General features: G+C 47.1%; 1 protein-coding gene across 1 annotated transcript in view; it reads right to left on the bottom strand.

The window, feature by feature from the left end:
- obsl1a (obscurin like cytoskeletal adaptor 1a) overlaps positions 1–21,146 on the bottom strand; it is a 192,743-nt gene that overhangs the window by 138,842 nt on the left and 32,755 nt on the right. The window contains exons 8-15 of the mRNA XM_063051410.1: positions 17,821–18,093; positions 14,817–15,089; positions 11,961–12,230; positions 10,286–10,558; positions 7,114–7,389; positions 5,743–6,018; positions 3,114–3,389; positions 1,148–1,423 (exon numbers count right to left, since the gene is read on the bottom strand). Coding sequence (XP_062907480.1) covers positions 1,148–1,423; positions 3,114–3,389; positions 5,743–6,018; positions 7,114–7,389; positions 10,286–10,558; positions 11,961–12,230; positions 14,817–15,089; positions 17,821–18,093 — 2,193 coding nt within the window. The remainder of the gene's footprint in view (positions 1–1,147; positions 1,424–3,113; positions 3,390–5,742; positions 6,019–7,113; positions 7,390–10,285; positions 10,559–11,960; positions 12,231–14,816; positions 15,090–17,820; positions 18,094–21,146) is intronic.

Genomic DNA, 21,146 nt, shown 5'->3' with positions numbered 1-21,146 from the left:
AGGGGATAGCCCTGTTCATCACAGGTGAAGCACGTCCCACCATTGAGCACATCTACAAGCAGCAGTGCCACAAGATAGTGGCATCCGTCATCAAGGAGCCCCTCCATCCAGGCCATGCCCTCATCTCACTACTACCATTGGGCAGGAGAAACAACAGCATTAGGTCCCACACCACCTTTCTACCATCAGACTCCTGAACCGGTGTGGTTCAGTTCACTTACCTCAACACTGAACCAACTTTTCAACCTGTGCACTCACTTTGAAGGACTCCACAACACATGCTTGCAGTATGTGTGTGTGTATGTATGTATGTATGTATGTATGTGTGTATGTATGTATGTACGTGTGTGTGTGTGTATGTGCGTGTGTGTGTGTGTGTATGTGTGTGTGTATGTGTGTGTGTGTGTGTGTGTATGTATGTATTTATTATTTCTTGTTTCTTATGTATTTGCACATTTTGTCTTCTGTTGCACATTGGTTGTTTGTCAGTGTTTGCCTGTGTGTAGTTTTTCATTGATCCTATTGTATTTCTATGGTCTACTGTGAGTGCCTGCAAGAAAATGAATCTCAAGATGTTAAGTATATAGTGATATATATTGCACATGCTTTGATAGTAGATTTGCCTTAAACTATGAACCATCGCTGGCATCTGCAGGAAGTTCTACCTCAAGAAATCAACATCCATCAAAGATTCACCCTCATCCAAACCATGACATCGTGTGTTATTGTCGGGCAGGAGGTACAGAAGCCTGAAGTCCCATATTACCAGGTTCAGAAACAGCTTCTTCCCTTGAACCACACAGTTCTTGAACCAAACAACACACCATCATTTACTCCCTCAGTATAACAAACTATGACCCCTTTGTACTACAACAGGCTCGTTTAGTTCTAATTGTGCACTTTCTTGAGGTTTTTTGTATCATTTTATTTGTGTTTTTTATGAGTGTTGAGTATTCAATCCTACATGCCTATGGTGCTGCTCAGTAAGTTTTTCATTGCAGCTGTCATACAGGGATTTGTGCAGATGACAATAAACTAATCTGACTTTGAGTTTACCTAATCCTTTCTCATATAGACACCAGTCATCATCCCACCAGCGATAGGGAGAGATGTTGGATGAGAGCCCAGGGGCGTGACTGCATCTTACCTTCCACGAGGACTCGGAAGACAATGCTGTCATCCTGGACATCACACAGGTACTCTCCCGAGTCTGTCAGCTGTGCATCCAGGACCTGCAGTGAGCGGACAGTCCCCTCGCTCCTGGTGGATGTCCGCCTGTCCTCAGCCACCTTCTCCCCGTTCTTGAACCATTGGGCAAGTGCGTTCGCCCGTGACGCTTCACACTCCAAACAAATCTTCTCGGACACCAGGAACTTGTGGACCAGAAGCCGGTCTGTTGGTCGGGTTATACGGACTGGAGGTTCTGCAGTCAGAGCAAGGAGTCAGAATCGCAATCAGCCATTTTATCACTGACATATGTCCTGAAATATGGTTACTTCTGAGAGTACAGGGCGAAACATAAAAATCACTATGTTACAAAAGATAACTAATTAGTGCAAAAGAGGAATAACAAGGTAGTGTTCATGGGTTCATGGACTGTTCCGGAATCTGATGAGGGAGGGGTTGAAGCTGTTCCTAAAACACTGTGTGTGTGTGTTCAGGCTCCTGTACCCACTCCCTGATGGTAGCAATGAGAAGAGGGCAGGTCCTGAATAGTGCAGGTCCTTAACGACAGACGCCGCCTTCTTGAGTTTGGTTAGTCTAATCAGCTCGGCACAACATGATGGACTGAATGGCCTGCTCCTCTACAGTACTGCACTGTACTGTACTCTACAAGGAACATCCATCAGCAACTTTACTTCCTTAGGAACTCAGGCAGGTTTGGCTTGTCACCAAGCATTTCTAACAAACTTCTACAGATGTAATGTTAGAAGTAACCTGACTTGTTACATCACGGTCTGGTTTGGCAATCTGAATGCACGGGAACATAAGGAGCTACAGAGAGTGGTAAACTCAGCTCAATGCATCACAGGTACAGTTCTCCCCATCATCCTCAATATCTCTCAGTGCGACTAGATCCTCAATATCTTCACTTGCAGACTCCAGTCCGTTCACATCAGCAACAACATCTCCTCTACAGTCACTATCAGCATCACAAGGCTGTGTGCTTAGCCCACTAATCTACTCACTCTATACTTATGACTGTGAGACTAAGCACAGCTCCAATGCCATATTTCAGTTTGGTGATGACACCACTGTCATGGGCCGAATCAAAGGTGTATGTATGTTTATATGTATGTATTTATGTGTATATGTATGTGTGTATGTGTGTATGTATGAGTGTATGTATATGTAGGTATGTATGTATATGTGTGTGTGTGTATGTATGTGTGTCTGTATGTATGTATGTATTTATTATTTCTTGTTTCTTAATGTATTTGCACATTTTGTCTTCTGTAGCACATTGGTTGTTTGTCAGTGTTTGTCTGTGTGTAGTTTTTCATTGATCCTATTGTATTTCTATGGTCTACTGTGAATGCCTGTACGTATATAGTGATATATATTGCACATGCTTTGATAGTAGATTTGCCTTAAACTATGAACCATCGCTGGCATCTGCAGGAAGTTCTACGTCAAGAAGGCAACATCCATCAAAGATTCACCCTGATCCAAACCATGACATGGTGTGTTACTGTCGGGCAGGAGGTACAGAAGCGTGAAGTCCCATATTACCAGGTTCAGAAACAGCTTCTTACCTTCAACCACACAGTTCTTGAACCAACCAACACACCATCAATTACTCCCTCAGTATAACAAACTATGACCCCTTTGTACTACAACAGGCTCGTTTAGTTCTAATTGGGCTCCTTCTTGATTCTTTTTGTATCATTTTGTTTGTGTCTTTATGAGTGTTGAGTATTCAATCCTACATGCCTATGGTGCTGCTCAGTAAGTTTTTGATTGCAGCTGTCATACAGGGATTTGTGCAGATGACAATAAACTAATCCGACTTTGAGTTTATCTAATCCTTTCTCATATAGACACCAGTCATCATCCCACCAGCGATAGGGAGAGATGTTGGATGAGAGCCCAGGGAGGGGACTGCATCTTACCTTCCACGAGGACTCGGAAGACAATGCTGTCATCCTGGACATCACACAGGTACTCTCCCGAGTCCGTCAGCTGTGCACCCAGGACCTGCAGTGAGCGGACAGTCCCCTCGCTCCTGGTGGATATCCGCCTGTCCTCAGCCACCTTCTTCCCGTTCTTGAACCAACGGGCAAGTGCGTTTGCCCGTGACGCCTCACACTCCAAATGAATTTTGTCGGACACCATGCACTTGTGGACCAGAAGCTGGTCTGTTGGTCGGGTTATACGGACCGGAGGTTCTGCAGTCAGAGCAAAGAGTCAGAATCGCAATTGGGCATTTTTTATCACTGACATACGTCCTGAAATATGGTTATTTGTGAGAGTACAGGGCAAAACATAAAAATCACTACTTTACAAAAAATAACTAATTAGTGCAAAAGAGGAATAACAAGGTAGTGTTCATGGGTTCACGGACTGTTCCGGAATCTGATGAGGGAGGGGTTGAAGCTGTTCCTAAAAGACTGTGTGTGGGTGTTCAGGCTCCTGTACCCACTCCCTGATGGCAGCAATGAGAAGAGGGCAGGTCCTGAATAGTGCAGGTCCTTAACGACAGATGCCGCCTTCTAGAGTTTGGTTAGTCTAATCAGCTCAGCACAACATGATGGGCTGAATGGCCTGCTCCTATACAGTACTGCACTGTACTGTGTTCTGCAACTTTACTTTCTTAGGAACTTAGGCAGGTTTGGCTTGTCACCAAACATTTCTAACAAACTTCTACAGATGTAACGTTAAAAGTCCCTGACTTGTTACATCACGGTCTGGTTTGGCAATCTGAATGCACGGGAACATAAGGAGCTACAGAGAGTAGTAAACTCAGCTCAATGCATCACAGGTACAGTTCTCCCCATCATCCTCAATATCTCTCAGTGCGACTAGATCCTCAATATCTTCACTTGCAGACCCCAGTCCGTTCAGATCAGCAACAACATCTCCTCTACAGTCACTATCAGCACCACAAGGCTGTGTGCTTAGCCCACTAATATACTCACCCTACACTTATGACTGTGAGACTAAGCACAGCTCCAATACCATATTTAAGTTTGCTAATGACATCACTGTCGTGGGTCAAGTCAAAGGTGGTGATGAATCAGCATATCGGAGGGAGATTGAAAATCTGGCCCAGAGATGCTTCAACAACAACCTCTCACTCAACGTCAGCAGGACTAAGGGACTGACTATTGACTTCAGGAGGATGAAACCATAAGTCATTGAGCCAGTCCTTACCAGGGGTTCAGGAGGGAGGATCAGCAACTTTAAATTCCTCAGTGTTATCATTTCAGAGGATCTGTCCTGGGTTCTGCAGATAACTGCAATTATGACGAAAGCAAGGCAGTGCCTCTACTTTGTTAGACGTGTGCACAGATTTGACATGTTTTCTAAAACTTTGGCAAACTTCTATAGATGGATGGTGGAGAGTATTCTGACGGTTGGCATCACAGCCTGGTATGGAAAACTAATGCCCAAGGACTGAAAAGCCTACAAAAGGTAGGGGATAGCCCTGTTCATCACGGGTGAAGCACGTCCCACCATTGAGCACATCTACAAGCAGCAGTGCCACAAAATAGTGGCATCCGTCATCAAGGAGCCCCTCCATCCAGGCCATGCCCTCATCTCACTACTACCACTGGGCAGGAGAAACAACAGCATTAGGTCCCACACCACCTTTCTACCATCAGACTCCTGAACCGGTGTGGTTCAGTTCACTTACCTCAACACTGAACCAGTTTTTCAACCTGTGCACTCACTTTGAAGGACTCCACAACACATGCTTGCAGTATGTGTGTGTGTGTGTGTGTGTGTGTGTGTGTGTGTGTGTGTGTGTGTGTGTATGTGTATGTGTGTATGTGTGTGTGTGTGTATGTCTGTATTTATTATTTCTTGTTTCTTATGTATTTGCACAATTTGTCTTCCGTTGCACATTGGTTGTTTGTCAGTGTTTGTCTGTGTGTAGTTTTTCATTGATCCTATTGTATTTCTATGGTCTACTGTGAATGCCTGCAAGAAAATGAATCTCAGGGTGGTAAGTATATAGTGATATATGTTGCACATGCTTTGATAATAGATTTGCCTTGAACTATGAACTATTGGTGGTTTTTATAGGAAGTTCTACCTCAAGAAGGCAACATCCATTAAAGATTCACCCTCATCCAAACCATGACATCGTGTGTTACTGTCGGGCAGGAGGTACAGAAGCGTGAAGTCCCATATTACCAGGTTCAGGAACAGCTTCTTCCCTTGAACCACACAGTTCTTGAACCAAATAACACACCATCAATTACTCCCTCAGTATAACAAACTATGACCCCTTTGTACTGCAACAGGCTCGTTTATATCTAATTGGGCTCTTTCTTGAGTGTTTTTGTATCATTTTGTTTGTGTCTTTATGAGTGTTGAGTATTCAATCCTACATGCCTATGGTGTTGCTCAAGTAAGATTTTGATTGCAGCTGTCATACAGGGATTTGTGCAGATGACAATAAACTGATCCGACTTTGAGTTTACCTAATCCTTTCTCATATAGACACCAGTCATCATCCCACCAGCGATAGGGAGAGATGTTGGATGAGAGCCCAGGGGGGTGACTGCACCTTACCTTCCACGAGGACTCGGAAGACAATGCTGTCATCCTGGACATCACACAGGTACTCTCCCGAGTCCGTCAGCTGTGCATCCAGGACCTGCAGTGATCGGACAGTCCCCTCGCTCCTGGTGGATGTCCGCCTGTCCTCAGCCACCTTCTCCCCATTCTTGAACCATCGGGCAAGTGCGTTCGCCCGTGACGCCTCACACTCCAAACGAATCTTCTCGGACACCAGGAACTTGTGGACCAGAAGCCGGTCTGTTGGTCGGGTTATACGGACCGGAGGTTCTGCAGTCAGAGCAAGGAGTTAGAATCACAATAAGGTTTTTTATCACTGACATATGTCCTGAAATATTGTTATTCGTGAGCATACAGGGCAAAACATAAAAATCACAACGTTACAAAAAATAACTAATTATTGGAAAAGAAGAATAACAAGGTAGTGTTCATTGGTTCATGGACTGTTCTGGAATCTGATGAGGGAGGGGTTGAAAGTGTTCCTAAAACATTGAGTGTGGGTGTTCAGGCTCCTGCACCCCCTCCCTGATGGTCCTGAATAGTGCAGGTCTTTAACGACAGATGCCGCCTTCTTGAGTTTGGTTAGTTTAATCAGCTCAGCACAACATGATGGGCTGAATGGCCTGCTCCTCTACAGTACTGCACTGTACTGTACTCTACAAGGAACATCCATCAGCAACTTTACTTCCTTAGGAACTCAGGTAGGTTTGGCTTGTCACCAAGCATTTCTAACAAACTTCTACAGATGTAATGTTAGAAGTACCCTGACTTGTTACATCAAGGTCTGGTTTGGCAATTTGAATGCACGAGAACATAAGAAGCTACAGAGAGTGGTAAACTCAGCTCAATGCATCACAGGTACAGTTCTCCCCATCATCCTCAATATCTCTCAGTGCGACTAGATCCTCAATACCTTCACTTGCAGACCCCAGTCCGTTCAGATCAGCAACGATATCTCCTCCACAATCTCCATCAGCAGCGCAAGGCTGTGTTCTTAGCCCACTAATCTACTCACTCTGCACTTATGACTATGTGGCTAAGCACAGCTCCAGTGCCATATTCCAGTTTGCTGTTGACACCACTGTTGTTGTCTGAATTAAAGGTGGTGATGAATCAGCATATCGGAGAGAGATTGAAAATCTGGCTGAGTGGTGCCACAACAACCTCTCACTCAACGGCAGCAAAACCAAGGAGCTGATTAATGTCTACAGGAGGAAGATACCAGGGGTGCATGAGTGACCTCTCAGGGGATCGGAGGTGTAGAGGGACAGAAACTTTAAATTCCTCTGTCTTATTATACCAGAGGTTCTATCTTGCAAGGGGAGAGGTGCTGGATGAGAGCCCAGGGAGGGGACTGCACCTTACCTTCCACAAGGACCCGGAACACAATGCTGTCATCCTGGACATCACACAGGTACTCTCCCGAGTCCGTCAGCCGTGCGTCCTGGACCTGCAGTGACCGGACAGTCCCCTCGCTCCTGGTGGATATCCGCTTGTCCTCAGCTATCTTCTCCCCGTCCTTGTACCAATAGGCAAATGCGTCCGCCCGGGACACCTCACACTCCAGATGAATCTCCTCGGACACCAGGAACTTGTGGTCCAGCAGCTGATCCGTTGATCGGATTATACAGACCGAGGGTTCTATAGACAAAAACAAGGGGTTAAAATCAGAATGAGGTTTGTGATCTCTGACATACGCTCTGTGGCCACTTTATTAGGTATCTCCTGTGTATATGTTCGTGGTCTTCTGCTGCTGTAGCCCATCCACTTCAAGGTTCAATATCTTGCGTGTTTCGAGATGCTCTTGTGCACACCACAGTTATAACGCATGATTGATTATTTGGGATGCTGTTAAACTCCTGTCAGCTTGAACCAGTCTGGCCATTCTCATCTGACTGCTCTCGTTCACAATGAGTTTTCACTAACAGAACTGCCATTCACTCACTAGGTATTTTTTGTTTTAAATGCACCATTCTCTGTATGTTTCCTTAGAGAGTGTCGTGCGTGAAAATCGCAGGACATAAGCAGTTTCTGAGATAGTGAATCCACTCTGTCTGGGACCAACAATCATTCCACAGTCAAAGTCACTAAGATCACATTTATTCCGCATTGTGATGCTTGGTCTGACCAACAACTGAACCTCTTGACCATGTCTGCATGCTTTTATGCACTGAGTTGCTGCCACTTGATTGGCCAATTAGATATCTGCATTAACGAGCTAGTGTACAGATGTACCTAATGAAGTGGCCACCAAGATTATGTCATGAAATCTGTAGTTTCCTATCAGCGGTATAGGGCATGACATTAAAATTCTTATAACTTAAAAAAAAAGGCACGAGAAAGGAATAACAAGGTCGCTCTTGGGTTCATTGTCCATTCAGAAATCTGATGGAGGGGAAAAACGTTGAGTGTGTGTCTTCAGGCTCCTGTACCTAGGGCATGTCCTGGGTGATGGCAGTCCTTAACGATGGACGCCTCATTTTTGAGCAATTGCCTTTTGAAGATGTCCTCAGTGCTGGCAAGGCTGGTGCCTGTGATGAAGATGGCTGACTTTACAACCTTCTGCAGCTTTTCCTGATCCTGTGCTGTAGCCCCTCCATACCAGACAGCTAGAATGTCTTCTCTGGTATATCTGTAGAAAATTTCAGTGTCTTTGATGCCATATCAAATCTCTTCAAACTCCTAATGAAGTATAGTCGCTGTGGTGCCTTCCTCATGACTGGATCAATGCGCTGGGCCCAATCTTAACTCAGCAGTTCTGTAGCACTTTCAATGTAGCAATACATCCTGGGAGCTTCAGAGCCATGCCTTTCATCTGACAGAGACACTATCAACTCCCAGCCCCTGTCACTATTCCTATCCTCCCCTCCTCTACCTGCCTATCACCGCTCCCCCTCACCTGGATCCACCCATCGACTGCCATCTCTTGCTCCTCCCCTTCCCCTCACCTCTTTATACCAGTCACCTCTTTTCTATCTTTAAGTTCAGATGAAGGGTCTCGATCTGAAACGCTGACTCTCCACAGATGCTGCCTGACCTGCTGAATTCCTTGGGCATCCCATGCATTGCCTTTAATACCATGTTTCTCAGCGATCCAGATAGAAAGCTGTGAGAACTGTTCACCAAATGGAACGCGCAGAGCTACACAAGCGTAGAGAGTTGATTTTTGTGCTTTAGGAAACCAAGGGATATCGGGTTAGTGTCAGGCAGAGGAACAAACTCAGCCCTGATACTGAACGGGGGGCAGGAAGAGGAGTGGTGTGGAGAGGGAAGGGGGAAGGAAGGGGGAGAGGGGGAAGGGGGAGGGGAAAGGAGGCGGAGAGGGAGAAGGGGAAAGGATGGGGAGAAGGGGAAGGAAGGGGAAGGGGAAGGGGAAAGGAGGGGGAAGGGGAAGGGGAAAGGGGGAGAGGGGGAAGGGGAAGGAGGGGGAGAGGGGGAAGGGGGAGGAGGGGGAGCGGGGGAAGAGGGAAGGAGGGGGAGAGGGGGAAAGGGGGAAGAGGGAGGGGGAAGGGGGGAGAGGGGGAAGGGGAGAGGGGGAAGGGGGAGAAGGGGAAGGGGAAGGAGAGGGAGAGGGGAAGGGGGAAGGAGGGTAGGGGAAGGGGAAGAGGGGAAGAGGGAGAGGGGAGAGGGGGAGGGGGAGGGGGAGGAGGAGGGGGAGGGGTGGGAGGGCAGAGGGGAGAGGGGGAAGGAGAGGGGGAAGGAGAGGGGGAAGGGGGAAGGAGGGGAAGGGGAAGGGGGGAAAGGGGAGGGGAGGGGGGAGTAGGAAAGAGATGGGGAGAGAATAGGGGAGACAATGGTGAACTGAGGTATAGAGAAAGAGGTAGGGAGGGAAGGGTAGAGGGAAAGGAGTAGAGAAAGAGGGTAGACAGACTAGAGAGAGTGGGATGGGGAGAGAGAAAGAGAGTTTAGGGGGAGAAAGGGGGAGTTGAAGAGAGAAAGGTGAAGGGAGAGAGAGACAGAGATAAAATGACACAGTGAGCTCCTTGACCACTAACAGGAAGCTTCTGTGTGCCATCAAACAAGCTTCTTGAAGCCATTTAAAATGTCCCCCCACACTGAGTGGTCATTGAGTCCCCATGAAAGTATCCCGCTGGTTGCAGTGTGGTCTGGCACGACAGTCTGAATGCACAGGGACATAAGGAGCTGAAGACAGTAGTGGATTCTGCCCCAGGACATCCCAGGCACATCCCTCCCCACTGTCGATAGTATCAACACCAGGCACCTTCTCAAGTAAGAAACATCTATCGTCAAAGATCCTTACTGACCAGCCATGGCATCTTCTTGCAGTCACCATGAGGTACCATAAACAGGTTCAAGTACAGCTACTTCCCTTCAGTCAGTTGGTTCGTGAAAAGAACCAACTGGCCCAGCCCTAATCATTACAGTTTAGCAACACGATAATCACTTTGTTCTGATTCTAATTATGCCATTTCTTGTAAAAATTGTGTAAAGTTAGTTTATGGTTCTCATGTGAATGCTGTTTATCTGATAACATATGCTGCACTGTGTGTCACTACATCCTCGCCAGTGAACCCACCTGTCACGGTGACCGTGAAGGACAGTGAATCTCCTGTGGCCTCGCAGACATAGACTCCGCTATCATTCTTGGAGCAGTGGGGAATGACCAGCCTCCTCTGAACCCCCTCGGACTCCATCCTAACACCCGGCCTCTCCTCCAGTCCGCCGCTGTCCTTGTACCACTTGACCTCAGCGTCGGAGTGGGATGCCTCGCAGTTTAACACAACGGTCTCGCCACACAGGTACCGTGTCTGATGCCCGTCCTCTGCAGCTCTGAGTGTCACGCGCGGTTCTACAACGAAAGCAGAGGGCCACAAGAGCTTTGTAGAATAGAATACAATAGAGCAGAATGGGGTAAAAAAATCAATGGTGGGAATTGTCTATCAGCCACTGGATAACAACATTACAGTGGCACAGGCAATAAACAGAGAAATATCTGAGGCATGTAAGAATGGAACAGCAGTTATCATGGGGGACTTTAACTTGCACATAGAATGGGTGAATCAAGTTGGTCGAGGCAGTCTTGAAGAGGACTTCATGGAATGCATCCATGATGGCTTCTTGAACAGCATGTTACTGAACCTACAAGGGAACGTGCTATCCTAGATCTGGTCCAATGCAATGAGACAGGTAAAATTAGTGATCTTGTAGTTAGGGATCCTCTTGGAAAGAGTGATCACAGTATGACTGAGTTTCTCCTACAAATGGAGGGTGCAATAGTTCGATTTAAAACCAGTGTATTATGCCTACACAATGGAGACTACTATGGGATGAGGGAGGATATGGCTAGTGTAGACTGGGAACACAGGCTATATGGTGGGACAGTTGAGGATCAGTGGAAGACTTCCAAAGAGATTGTTCACAGTGCTCAATAAAAGTATATTCCAGTTAAAAGCAAGGACAGCAAGGGTGGGGAGAGCCAGTCTTGGATAACTAAGGAAATAAAAGAAGGCATCAAACTAAAAACTCATGTATACAAAGTCACCAAGAGTAGTGGGAAACTGGAAGACTGGGAAAACTTTAAAAAGCAACAAAGAACCACTAAGTGAGCAATAAAGAAAGGGAAGATAGATTATGAAAATAAACTAGCACCCAATATAAAAATGTATAGTAAAAGTTTTTATAATTATATGAAGTGGAAAAGGGTGGCTAGAGTGAACGTACAGTCGGTCCCTTGGAGGATGAGAAAGGGGAATTGTTATTGGGTGATGAGAAAATGGCTGAGGCTTTGAGTTACTATTTTGTGTTGGTCTTCACAGTGGAGGACACGTCTAACATGCCAAAGAGAGATGTTATGGATGCATTGGGAGGTGAGGACCTCGATACAAAAGCTATCACTAAAGAGGTAGCTCTGAGCAAACTTTTGGGCCTGAAAATAAATAGGTCCCCGGTCCTGATGGAATGCATCCCTGGGTACTGAAAGAAATGGCAGAAGTTATAGTTGAGGCTTTGATGATAATTTACCACAATTCTCCGGACTCTGGGCAGGTCCCAGTGGATTGGAAGATGGCGAATGTCACGCCACTGTTCAAAAAAGGACGTAGGCAAAAGGCAGGTAACTATAGGCCAGTTAGGTGTATTGAAAGATTGAGGGTCTACAGTTGCCCAATGGACTGTGATCTCCCCATCCAACGGGACATCTTCCCTGTTTCACACTCACTGATTGGATGAGAGAACCCTTCGCTTGCACTCACCAGAGACCATGACCTTAAATACGGCCACGGCATCGGCTGAGCGGCACACATAGGTGCCCTCGTCCTCCACCATGGCCGGGTGAATGGTCAGCCTCCTCCTCGCCTCCTCCACCTCTATCCTGCACCTCTCACTGGGCTCCAGCTCGGCCCCGTCCCTGGACCATCTCACCAGCCCTTGCGGCCAGGACAGCTGGCACCACAGGATCACCTCGGCACCGACTGGCACCATCACCTCCGAGGGAGAGCTGCTGACGATGGTCACCGGGTGATCTGGAACCAGGGAAGGGGGCGTGGGAATGGGACAGGAAAAGTAGGATACGAACGGGGAGGGAGAGGGAGGTAAGAATGGAGTGAGAGTGAGGTGGAGAAAGAGGATGAGGGAGGGCAAAAGAGAGTGCAAGAGGGTGTGGAGCAGAGAGAGGAGAGAGGGTGAGAGTTTGATAGAGGGAGGGAGTGACAGAGGGAATGATAGAGGGAAGGAATGATAGAGGGAGGAGAGGGGAGAGAGGGTGAGTGGGAGGAGAGAGGGAGGGAGAGCAGGAGGTAGAGGAGGTAGTGAGAGAGGCAACAGAATGTGAATTGAATAAGGAGGGAGAGGAAGAGATGGAGAAAGTGCAAGAGAATCAGAGGGGGGAAGTGGGAGAGATATGGAAAGAGAGGAAGACAAGGAGAAGGGAAAAGGAAGAACAGGGACAGGAAAAGGAAGAAAAGGAGGAAGGGGAGAGAGAAAAGGGAGAGACTGACAAATAGCAGGGAAACAAAAGACAGAGAAAGAAAGAGGGAAAGAGAGATGAGGAGGAGGAGGAGGAGGAGGTGTAATCAGAAAAACAGATTGAAGAAGAGATGTAGGGAACAGGAGAGGGAAAAGAGCACAGACAGAGGAGTAGGCAGAGAAAGTGTGAGAGAGAGAGAGAGATGAGAGTAGAAGGGAGAGAGAGTAGTTGAAGGAAGGGTGGGAAATGGAGTGAAAGATAAAGGAAAAGAACAAATATATTATACTCAATTATAATTTAATGAAACATCAAATTCTGAAATGCACCTAGTGTCACAACATTGGTCAATTCCCACCTTGACACCCTCATCCAGAGACCTGGAGTTGTCAAGTGGCTTAGGATGTTAGTCCAGGAGAATACCATGGTGAATCTCCCTCTACGTTGTCCCATCGCACACTCCTGGGGTCAGACACAGAGTGAAACTCCCTCTACATTGTCCCATCACACACTCCCGGGGTCAGACACAGAGTGAATCTCCCTCTACATTGTCCCATCGCACACTCCCAGGGTCAGACACAGAGTGAATCTCCCTCTACACCGTCCCATCACACACTCCTGGGGTCAGACACAGAGTGAAACTCCCTCTACATTGTCCCATCACACACTCCCGGGGTCAGACACAGAGTGAATCTCCCTCTACATTGTCCCATCGCACACTCCCAGGGTCAGACACAGAGTGAATCTCCCTCTACACCGTCCCATCACACACTCCCAGGGTCAGACACAGAGTGAAGCTCCCTCTACACTGTCCCATCACATACTCCCAGGGTCAGACACAGAGTGATGCTCCCTCTACCCTGTCCCATCACACACTCCCAGGGTCAGGCACAGAGTGAAGCTCCCTCTACCCTGTCCCATCACACACTCCCAGGGTCAGGCACAGAGTGAAGCTCCCTCTACACTGTCCCATCACACACTCCCGGGGTCAGACACAGAGTGAAACTCCCTCTACACTGTCCCATCACACACTCCCGGGGTCAGACACAGAGTGATGCTCCCTCTACCCTGTCCCATCGCACACTCCTGGAGTCAGACACAGAGTGAAGCTCCCTCTACACTGTCCCATCACACACTCCCGGGGTCAGACACAGAGTGATGCTCCCTCTACCCTGTCCCATCACACACTCCTGGGTTCAGACCGAGAGTGAAACTCCCTCTACACTGTCCCATCACACACTCCCAGGGTCAGACACAGAGTGAAGCTCCCTCTACACTGTCCCATCACACACTCCCAGGGTCAGACACAGAGTGAAGCTCCATCTACACCATCCCATCACACACTCCCAGGGTCAGACACAGAGTGAAGCTCCCTCTACACCGTCCCATCACACACTCCTGGGGTCAGACACAGAGTGAAACTCCCTCTACATTGTCCCATCACACACTCCCGGGGTCAGACACAGAGTGAATCTCCCTCTACATTGTCCCATCGCACACTCCCAGGGTCAGACACAGAGTGAATCTCCCTCTACACCGTCCCATCACACACTCCCAGGGTCAGACACAGAGTGAAGCTCCCTCTACACTGTCCCATCACATACTCCCAGGGTCAGACACAGAGTGATGCTCCCTCTACCCTGTCCCATCACACACTCCCAGGGTCAGGCACAGAGTGAAGCTCCCTCTACCCTGTCCCATCACACACTCCCAGGGTCAGGCACAGAGTGAAGCTCCCTCTACACTGTCCCATCACACACTCCCGGGGTCAGACACAGAGTGAAACTCCCTCTACACTGTCCCATCACACACTCCCGGGGTCAGACACAGAGTGATGCTCCCTCTACCCTGTCCCATCGCACACTCCTGGAGTCAGACACAGAGTGAAGCTCCCTCTACACCATCTCATCACACACTCCTGGGTTCAGACCGAGAGTGAAACTCCCTCTACACTGTCCCATCACACACTCCCAGGGTCAGACACAGAGTGAAGCTCCCTCTACACTGTCCCATCACACACTCCCAGGGTCAGACACAGAGTGAAGCTCCATCTACACCATCCCATCACACACTCCCAGGGTCAGACACAGAGTGAAGCTCCCACATGCTATGCTGTGTTTGACCATCTTCTCTGCAGTGAACCCACCTGTCACGGTGACCGTGAAGGACAGTGAATCTCCTGTGGCCTCGCAGACGTAGACTCCGCTATCATTCTTGGAGCAGTGGGGAATGACCAGCCTCCTCTGAACCCCCTCGGACTCCATCTTAACACCCGGCCTCTCCTCCAGTCCGCCGCTGTCCTTGTACCACTTGACCTCAGCGTCGGTGTGGGATGCCTCACAGTTTAACACAACGGTCTCGCCACACAGGTACCGTGTCTGATGCCCATCCTCTGCAACTCTGAGTGTTGCACGTGGTTCTACAACAAAAGCAGAGGGCCACGAGAGCTTTGTAGAATAGAATACAATAGAGTAGAACGCCATCGAGGAGTACAGGAGCTGAGGTACCATACTTACAGTTTTTGGAATAGATTCTGCCAGGGCATCATCATAGAGCAGAGAACACTACAGCACAGATACAGACCCTTTGGCCCATCTATTCCCTGTTGAACTGTTATTCTGCTCGTCCCAATGAACCACTTAAGGGCCATCGCCCTCTGTACTCCTCCCAGCCGTGGACTTATCCAAACTTTTCTTAAAAGTTGAAATCGAACCTGCATCCACCATTTCCACTGGCAACTCATTCCACACTTGCACCACCCCGAGTGAAGAAGAACCCCTGTCATCTTCCCCTTAAATATTTCACCTTTCACCCTTAACCCATGACCTCTAGATCAAGTCCCTCCCAACCTCAGTTGTAAAAGCCTGCTTGCATTTACCCTATCAACTGCATACACACATAGTTTTGAGCACCTCTGTCAAATCTCTCCTCATTCTCTACACTCCAGGGAATAAAGTCCAAACCTGTTCAGCCTTTCTCTGTAACTCAGCTCCTCAATCCCAGCAACATCCTTCCAAATATTCTTTCTACTCTTTCAATAATTGACATTTTTCCTGTAGGTTTGTGACTGGAACTGCACACATATTGTAAGTTAGGTCTCACCAACATCTTATACAACTTCAACATAACATCCCAACTCCTGTACTCAATACTTTGATTTCTGAAGGCCACTGTACTCTTTATAACCCTGTCTAACTGTGACGCCACTTCAAGGAATTATGGATCTGTATTTGCTGATTCCTGTGTTCTACCACACTCCTGAGTGCCCCATATGTAAGTCCTGCCCCAGTTTGCCCTCCCAAACTGCAACACCTCACACCTCCTGATTCTTATTTCTTTATTGAGAGATACGGCAGAGAACAGGCCCTTCCACCCAACAAGCTGTGCTGCCCAGCAACTCTCCTGTTTAAACCCAGCCTAATTACAGGACAATTTACCTATTAAATGATATGTCTTTGGGAGGAAACCAGAGTACTTGGTGGAAACCCATGTGCTCACGAGAAGAACGTACGAACTTTCTTACCACTTCACCACCGTGGCAAGCTTGTTTGCATTAAATTCCATCTGTTAGTTTTCAGTCCTGAGCAGTCCATGAGCCCTTGAAGACTACCCCACTATTCTGCTCTTGCACCGTTTCTTTTTATGCCTGCTGCTGCAAAACAACAGATGTCATGGCGGACATCGATGATAGCAACCCTGGTTCTGATTATTGTCAGATTTACTGAGATAGAGTGAAAAATTTGCCTTGGTAAACCACCTTCTCCAAACCCTTCACATCCTTCCTGTGTCGGGATGACAAACTCAACATCAGAATCAGAATTATTATCACTGCCAAATGTTGTGAAATTAGTTGTTCTGCAACAGAAGTACATACAGTGAGAATATATTTTAAAAATAAATAGTGCAAAAAGTGAGCAAAATAGTGAGGTAGTTTTCATGGATTGAGGCAGAGAGGTAACACACTCAATACTCCAAATGTTAGACGTTTCTCTCTCCACAGATGCTGACTGACCTGATGAGTGTTTCCAGTGTCATACAGGGAGACTCTGGCATTGGCGTTGCACAATCTTAGACTCATGCATCAATTCCATGCTGAACATGTGCCACCCATTTACAATCATCCCCACTTCATTTATTTTTTATTTAGCAATACAGCGTGGAACAGACCCTTCTAGCCCAATGAGCCACACCTCCCAGCAACCTACCTATTTAACCCTAGCCTAATCACAGGACAATTTACACTGACCAATTAACCTACTAACCAGTACATCTTTGAAACGTGGGAGGAAATTGGAGCACCCGGAGGAAACCCCAGCGGTCATGGGAAGAGCATACAAACTCCTTACAGACAGCACTGGAGTTGAACTCCAAAGTCCGGAACTCCCTGAGCTGTCATAGTGTCACACTTATTGCTATCCCAGTGTGGAGCACTGACTCTTCACTTAGCCGTCAACATTACGTTTAAGGGGCAGTTTAGAGTGGCCAATTAAACCCGTTGACCCTGCATGAGGAAACTGGAACATCCAGGAGAATATCCAGATTCCATACCGGCAGCGGCAGAGCTCAGGATCGAACCCAGGTCTCGGGAGCTGTGAGGTGGTGGCTCTACCCACCACACCACTGTGCCACCCTAGATTCCAAGAGGTTCCACAGGCAATCTACATGCACCCAGTGGCCACTTTATTAGGTACACACCTCTGTTGTAATGTGTGGTTATTCGAGTTGACTGGTCAGCTTGAACCAGTCTGGCCATTCTTCTCTGACCTCTCACTAACAAGATGTTTTTGCCCACAGAACTACAACTCACTGGATGTTTTTTTTTTGCACCATTCTCTGTAAACTCTAGAGACTGTTGTGCGTGAGAATTCCAGGGATCAGTAGTTTCTTTGGTACTCAAACCACCTCATCTGGCACCAACAATCATTCCACGATTAAAGTCATTTTGATCGTATTTCTTCCCATTCTGATGTTTGTTCTGAACAATAACTGAAACTCTTGACCATCTCTGCATGCTTTAATGCATTGAGTTGCTGCCACATGATTGGCTGATTAGATACTTGCATGAATAAGCAAGCATTCCGGTGTACCTAATAAACTGGCCAGTATGTTTACATCATGGGGGCAGTAACTGATCTTATCTAACCTCTAACCTCTCACAGTAATATTGAAGAAGATGGAGTCATCTCCAGCGTCGCAGACATATTCTCCGGAATCTTCTATTCTGGCGCTCTGGATGATCAGACTCCTGTGGACTCCGTGTGACATCATTGTGATGTTTGTGTCCCCCTCCACCTCCAGCCCATTTTTGTACCACCTCACCCCAGCGCTTGGGCGGGACACCTCACAGTTCAGGACGATTCGGTCGGACTTGAGGTATTCTGCCTTGGTGTCATCGGCCGTGTTCACGATTCTCACTGGCGGCTCTGAAAAGACAGGAATTTCATTGAGATCACGGAGAAAGTCAGGGATTCATCAAAGTCACTGCAAGACAAGTCAGGGATCTATCAAAGATCAAAGTAAATTTATTATCAAAGTACATACATGTCACTATGTACTACACTGAAATTCATTCACAGGCGATACAACTACAGTAGAATCAATGTGAGGAACTGTACACAGGAAAGATGGGAAAACAACCAAAGTGAAAGTTATTAATATACAAGTAATAAATTCTGAGAACATGAGTTATTCAACTCAGGGTTATTGAAAGTGAGTCCATAGGTTGTGGATAGTGTTCGAGCAAGTGAAGTTATCCACTCCGGTTCGGGAGCCTGATGGCTGAAGGACAAAAACTGTTCCTGAACCTGGTGGTGTGAGACCCAAAGCTCCTGTACCACCTTCCTGATGGTAACAGTGAGAACTTTTCCATTCAAGGGCATTGATGTTTCCATACCAAGCCATGATGCAACCAGTCAGGGTACACTCCCCTGCACAGCTATAGAACTTTGTCGAAGTTTTGGATGACATGCTGAATCTTCACAAACTTCTAAGAAAGTAGAGGCGCTGCCATGCTTTCTCTGTAAGGGCACCGACGTGCTGGACCCAAGACAAATCCTCTGAGATGCTAACACTGAGGAATTTAAAGTTGCTGAGCCTCTCCACCTCCAATCCCCTGATGAGGACTGGCTCAGAGACTTCCTGTTTCCTCCTCCTGTAGTCATTAACCAGCTCTTTAGTTTTGCTGATGTTGAGTAAGTGATTGTTGTGGCACCAATCAGTCAGATTTTCAATCTCCTTCCCCTATGCTGATTCCTCATCACCTTTGATTTGCCCTATGACAGTGGTGTCATCAGAAAACTAAAATATGGCGTTGGAGCTGTGCTTTGCTATACTGTCATAAGTGTAACACGTATAGAGCAGGGGCTAAGCACACAGCCTTGTGATCCTCTGTGCTGATGGTGATCGTGGAGGAGATGTTGCCAATCTGAACTGACTGGGGTCTGCAAGGGAGAAAATTAAGGATCCAGTTGCACAAGGAGATGTTGAGGCCAAGGTCTTACAGCTTATTGATTAGTTTTGAAGGGATGATGGTGTGAATGAAGTGCTGTAGCCAATGGAGAGCATCCTGGTGTATGCATCTTCACTGTCCAGGTGTTCCAGGATCGAGTGAAGAGCCAAGGAAATGGCATCTGCTGTTGACCTGCTGTGACAAATGGGAACAGATTCAAGTCACTTCTCCTGCAGGAGTTGATAGTTTCATCATCAACTTCTCAAAGCACATCATCACAGAGGACGTAACCTACTAAACAATAGTCACTGAGACACCGGTTTAATTGAAGCCTGCCTGAAGCAGGTGGGTATCTCAAACTGCCGAAGCAAGAGGTTAAAGATCTCAGTCAACACTCCAGCCAGTTGATTTGCACAGGTATTCAGTACTCGGCTATGTATCCATTCTGGGCCAGATGCTTTCTGTGGGTTCACCATCCCGAAGATACTCTCACATTGGCCTCAGAGGCTGAAGTCACAAGGTCATTGGAGCTATGTGAGTTTGCAAAGGTGCTTCTATGCTTTGCTGGTCAAAGCATACACAAATGGCATTGAGCTCATCTGAGAGTGAAACTTTTTTGTCACATATGTCATTTGGTTTTACCTTGCAGGAGGTGACAGCATTCGAGCCCTGCCCCAGCTGCCCAGCATTCTTCTGTGATTCAAGTTTGGTCCAGGATCTCTGCTTTGCATGTGAGTTGGCTTTCGGGGAGTTGTACCCAAGCCTCTTGTATTTTACCTGGTCGCCAGATCTGAATGCCACTGATCTGGCCCTCAGCAGATTGATGATATTTTGGTTCATCCAGGGCTTCTGGTTCGGGAAGACCAAATGATTTTGTGGAGACACACACATCCAAGACAACAATGGCATATTCGCGCAGAACCTCTGAACATGGCCCTGTCCAAAGACTCAAAGCAATACCATAGTTGTTTCTCTGCCTCCCGTGAGCACCTCTGTGTTGCCCTTATCTCTGGAGTCTGGAGTCCTGATCTTTATCTTTGGAGTCTAGACTCTTGATCTTCATCTCTGGATTCTTGAGTGTTGACCTGTATGCTGGAGGAACAGCCAGAACATCAGGTTTCCTGAAATGAGGCCAAGGAATGGCAGTAGTCGAGTGTGTTGGGAACCCTGGTGCTCCAGGTGATATGTTGATGATAACTGGGCAGAAATTTTTTCAAGCAAGCCTGATTGAATTCCCAGACATTAGTTGAAAGTTATCGAGGTAGGCTGGTTTTTGTTTGCTATTTGCAGCACTCAATACATCGAGTGCTTACTTAACTTCTGCCTTTAGAGCTATGGAAGCTGCAGTCAGGATCAGGAAAGAGAACTCTCTTGGTAAGGCAAATGGATGGTACTAATCTTTAGATGATCCAGGTTCGGAGAACAAGAATGTGACAAGACCACTATGTCTGGGCACCATCAAGAGTTTATCTGAAACACAGTCCCCCATCTCTTGCCTTCTCCACATTGGCAATTTGATCCTTCAAGGATCAATAACCCCTCAGACGGGAGCACTGCATCCAGCGTGTTTGAAATGAGCCATGTCTTCATGAAGCAGAGAACGCAGCAATTCCTCATTTCCCTCCGATACAGCAACCTGGCCCTTAGTTCCTCAGTCTTGTTCTCCACTGACTGTAGCTTTGCTAACATTATGCTGGTAGAGAATGCTATACATCTCAACATTTTAGTCTGGTTTGGAGTCCTCCCCTCATCCTTCTCTTCCAGCCATGTTGATGGCTGATCTTCATCTGCTTAAAAGGCGCAGTACCTGCATTCCTGAGAGTAAAGTCTACCAAGTCCTTCAGAAGAACCTAAAATCACTGGTCATTTCAGATGGTTCAAAAGTATGTTAATAAAAGGAAATTACAGGCTGCAGATTGCAGCGAGAGTAGTTCGGAAGAAGTATATCTAGACGATTTGCAAGCTGCCTAAAAAATGTTGCCAGTACTGTCTTCTGAAGTTCACAGTTCAAGGTATGTTTATCATCAA

The sequence above is a fragment of the Mobula hypostoma genome, chromosome 6 (assembly GCF_963921235.1).
Source record: "Mobula hypostoma chromosome 6, sMobHyp1.1, whole genome shotgun sequence".
Classification (NCBI taxonomy): Eukaryota; Metazoa; Chordata; class Chondrichthyes; order Myliobatiformes; family Myliobatidae; genus Mobula; species Mobula hypostoma.
This window is presented reverse-complemented; position numbering and strand designations above follow the sequence as displayed.